This window comes from Coptis chinensis, chromosome 3 (genome assembly GCF_015680905.1).
Source record: "Coptis chinensis isolate HL-2020 chromosome 3, ASM1568090v1, whole genome shotgun sequence".
NCBI lineage: Eukaryota > Viridiplantae > Streptophyta > Magnoliopsida > Ranunculales > Ranunculaceae > Coptis > Coptis chinensis.
This window is the reverse complement of record NC_141458.1, coordinates 68,127,917-68,132,284: the sequence shown is the minus strand read 5'-3', so window position 1 is coordinate 68,132,284 and position 4,368 is coordinate 68,127,917. Positions and strand designations below refer to the sequence as shown.

The following is a 4,368-nucleotide window of genomic DNA, read 5'->3' as shown; positions in this document are numbered from 1 at the left end:
ATAAGAGATGCAACAGCAGCTCCCCTTATTCTCCCAATAGGTGCAGAGGCATTATGAAATTAAACGAAGGTTTTGATGATTCTGGCAAAATAGTTCAAATGTGGCTTTCATGTGACTGGGTAGGGTGCTTCCATAAGGAGATGATTTACAGTGCTCCCAACTAGCCAATGGTGCCTACTGAGAAGAATACTACTCTTGTACTAGATTGTGAAGTGTATGGTAATCAGCTGTGCGTTGTTGATTATCCTAAGTGATGGTGTGTGGTAATCAGCCGTGTGTTGTTGATTATCCTAAGTGATGATGTGTGTTCATGTAATGGTTTTTTTCTAATAATATAAAAGTGAAGTTCAAATTCCTATAAAAGTTAAGTTCCTATAAACCCTAACAAGATATATCTGCAACAAATTCAAATAAGATAAAACAGCAAACCATAAACAAATATGCAACATGAACACATGAACAACAAATCTGCAACACTAACCATCTTATTGCAACATGAACACTAACCATAATACTTCAAACCAAACTATAATACTGCAACATAACCATAATACTTCAAACAGATAAAACAATAAATCTACAACATGAACACTAACCATCTTAAACAAACCATAATACTTTAAACCAAACCATAATACTGCAACACTAACCATAATACTTCAAAGACACATAAACAAACCTAATCATAAAAGTAGCAAACCTGAAGCTAGATACATAAACAAACTTGAACCTAGCTAGATAACAAAGTAGCAAAACACATAACCAAACCTAATCATTGAACCAAAAGACAGAAACAAAGGACCCCAGAAACAACCTAAACATAGAAGTCTCTACAATTTAAGCTGAAGCAGCCCTTAAACCTTGCACCACGACTCTAATTGCATCCTTCTTGTTCTTCTCAACCAAAGCAGCCTTGCTCTTCTTATTCTTCTCCAAAGCAATCTTGCTCTTCTCTAAAACAGCTTTGCTCTTCTCTAAAGCCTTACTCCCTTCCACATCACTTAAATATTGGCGGACCTCATCTTATGTGCAGCCTGGATGTTCATCTATGAAGTCCTTGCAGATCTTTCTTCCTTGTGCCCCAAACTTGTTATACCCACTTTTATATAAATGAGGATAAGGTGTAGGTGACTCTACTGCAACTTCTTTTCCCTTCCCCATGGGTGTTTGCTTTCTCCTATCCATTTCAGTATTCAGTATTGATGTTATGTACTTGAGTCTTGTGTGTGGAGGACTAAGTGTTTAGGGTTGTGGTTTTATAGGCTAAATCATTTAATGAGTTGGTTGAAGAAGGTTTAACTAGGGAAACTTAAATACTGGGTCTTCCCTTTTGATGCATCTAGGTGGGACTTAAAGACTACAACTACCAAGATATAAGGGGATATACTGCTAGAATCCAAGGTAAGGACTGGGTAAACATAAGGACTTCAAAGTACAAGGACTGCATATTCAAACAAGTGCATATGTAAACAAAACAAGGGTATGCACAAATAGTAGCAAAACAAATATATAAAAATCAACATAAACACATAAGGACACATAACATAAGTACTGGATTCAATTAAAATAGATAGGGACACATAAACACAAGTACTGGATTCCATAACACATAAGGGACATAAACACATAACACATAACACAAGTACTATATTACAATAACACATAAGGGACACATAACACAACCATTTGTTTCTGACATCATATCCCATTGTTTGTGACATCATAAGCATAACCATGATCCAAAACAAGCAAAACTTGCAAAAAACACCAAAATATGCAAGCAATAACTGACCAACTACTATGTCTGGCTAAGTGGCTCTTGTGCTGATGCTGATGTACTTACATTTCTTGGAGGAGTTGAAGGTATTTCTCCTCCTCCTCTAACTCCTATCTCTCCCCTGGTCCTTGCTCCTCTCTCTCCCCTGGTCCTTGCTCCTCTCCCTCCCCTGGTCCTTGCTCCTCCTCTCCCTCTTTGCACTGAGGTTGCTGCTTGCTCTTGAACTAGTTCTTGTTGTTGTTATGCTGCTCTTCCTCCTCTGGCCTTACCTCTTGATCCTCTTCTCCCTCTTTGAACTGGGGCTACTGCTTGCTCTTGAACTTGTTGTTGTTGTTGTTGTGTTGCTCTTCCTCTGGGACTTGGAGGTTGTTGTTGCACTGGGGCTTCTTGTTGTTGCACTGGTACTTGATGTCCAGATGTTGCTTCATCTTGCACTGAGGCAGTTCAATTAACATAACATATACATCCACAAAACATTCAATTAAACTTACCCTTCCTTTTCTTAGAGTTCTTTCCATATTGGCCATTCTGTCTTAGTGCACATGTGATTGCATTGTGACCAAGTTCTCCACATTTTTTGCATTTCCTTTTTGTTTTGGTTGGTTCATCTTCTCCCCTGATTCTCTGTTTTCTTGGCCTTCCTGCCTTTCTAGTTAGTTCAGGAGGCAGTACCAACTCTTCATGATCCTCCTGTTAAGAGAAATACTAACATCAATATTAAGTTATCAAGTGTACTTATAATAAAGGGTAAAGAGTACATAAATTAGGGAATCTAACTAGTTGACTTACTATTTCTGGCCATGCCTCAATGTTATCAAGTGGGTAAAGGTAATTTGAATAAGTTTGTCTAAAAGCCTCAACACTGAAGTATGGACTACAATATCTGCCAACATAGTAAATAGTAAATTAATGTAAACATTGTAAATAGGAAATTATTTAATTAAAAGAGAAAAACAAGTATCTTACCTAGCCCACTTATCCCCCCCTCCTTTGTCTGATGACAAAAATTCCATGTACACAAGGTACTCCAGACAGTTGCCACTCAAGACATGTGCATTCAAGCTTCACTAAGTTAACTGAGTACCTTGACCCTTTCTTGGTATTCACTACTAAGTATTCAGTATCACTTACAACCCTTACCTCATACCAATTGTACCTCATCTCCCTTTTCTTTATGATAAACAACACATTTGGAACAACATCACCCTCAAGTAACTCCATAGAAAGCTCTCTTCTGGTATACATCAAATTCAATAAATCTAGGTTGTATTGGTCAATAAAACGGACACAGGGTTTATCTCTTATGTGAAGTATCCATGAATTGGAAGACTCACTAAAATTGTTTGTCAACTGATCACACTTTGTTGTCCAATCAAAGTGTGCCCTAGCCCAACAACTCCTTGGCTCCCTGTCCCCCCAATCCAAAGCTTTGCTATCAGTTTTGTTAATGACACCCAATATCCTTGAAAATTCTTGTACCTTGTATGCCTCTGCTGCTCCCCAAGCAATATTCTCCCACAACTCACCACATAAAGTTTTTTTAAAGTTTTGGTACATGTGCCTGAAGCAATATTTACAACAACATATGCACCAATCAGTCAAACTTCACATTATATGTCAATATTATAAAACTCCACATCATAAAACATGTATTAAGAAAATAATACATATATGTACCTGTGATTTGAGTCTGGAAAGTACTCAGCTGCACTAGCTAATAATCCCTTTTGTATGTCACTCATGAATGTCAGCTTGTCCTTATGCATGTCTAAACGTGACTTCATCTCACATAAAAATTGCCTCCATGCATCTTTCTTCTCTGCTTTGCATATGTAGATACCAAGAGGGAAAATTCCATTCATGGCATCAAGTCCTATAGCTGTCAAACAACACCCTCTATACTTGCCTTTGAGAAAACAACCATCAAGACCAACTATTGGCCTACACCCATTCCTCCACCCATCTAGTGATGCCTTGAATGCAACCAGAACACCAATGAAATTATAACTGTCTTGGTTCACAAAGTATTTGGAAATACTACCTGGGTTTCTTCTCATAATCTGCCTACACATTTCTGGGACTAGTTTGTAACCATTCTCATAATTTCCATGGATTACTTCAAGCATTTGTATTCTAGCATTCAAAGTAGTCCAGTAGGATATGTTAATTCCAAACTGTGAAAACATCTCCTTCATTATATCCTTTGGCCTATAATCAGGATGGTCTCTCATTTTTTTTAAAAGTGCTTTAGCAACCCATGGTGCTCTAGCCTGTGTGTTTAGGTTCTTCTCATCTGCTTGACATGTATGTTCATCATTATAACTCCTAAGGATGAATGTGTGATTATCTTTTTGGTAACACTAGCTATTATAGCCCAATCACAGTCAGGAACTTTACACTTCAACTCAAGTCTAAGTCTGTCATTTCTCACTTGCTTGGTACTAAACTTATGCTTGATTGCCATTGTTTTGAAGAAGTCCTTACAAACCTCAACAGTAGCCCATGACATCCTAGGCTTCAACTCACATATCCCAAACTCTTCCACCACTGGGTCTGCAACCTTTGCCATCTCCTCTACCTCATAAATGTTT

The 4,368-nt window shown here is 37.8% G+C and overlaps 1 protein-coding gene across 1 annotated transcript; it reads right to left on the bottom strand.

Annotated features, from left to right (window-relative positions):
- Positions 1-837: 837 nt before the first annotated feature.
- Positions 838-4,008, bottom strand: LOC147510524 (uncharacterized). Its single transcript, XM_086598168.1, has 6 exons — positions 3,455-4,008; positions 2,862-3,338; positions 2,567-2,660; positions 2,269-2,467; positions 2,047-2,211; positions 838-989 (listed from the first exon to the last, which is right to left on the bottom strand). The coding sequence occupies exons 1-6, from the start codon at positions 4,006-4,008 to the stop codon at positions 838-840; spliced, it is 1,641 nt and encodes a 546-aa protein (XP_086454294.1).
- Positions 4,009-4,368: the final 360 nt, after the last annotated feature.

Excerpts from the sequence above, each read along its gene's own strand:
- LOC147510524 (XM_086598168.1), bottom strand. The coding sequence starts at position 4,008 with ATGAGAGACCATCCTGATTATAGGCCAAAGGATATAATGAAGGAGATG. Across the intron at positions 2,212-2,268 it reads GAACTCTAAGAAAAGGAAGG|TGCAAGATGAAGCAACATCT; the intron begins GTAAGTTTAATT and ends GAACTGCCTCAG. Across the intron at positions 990-2,046 it reads AGGGAGAAGAGGATCAAGAG|GGAGTAAGGCTTTAGAGAAG; the intron begins GTAAGGCCAGAG and ends GTGATGTGGAAG.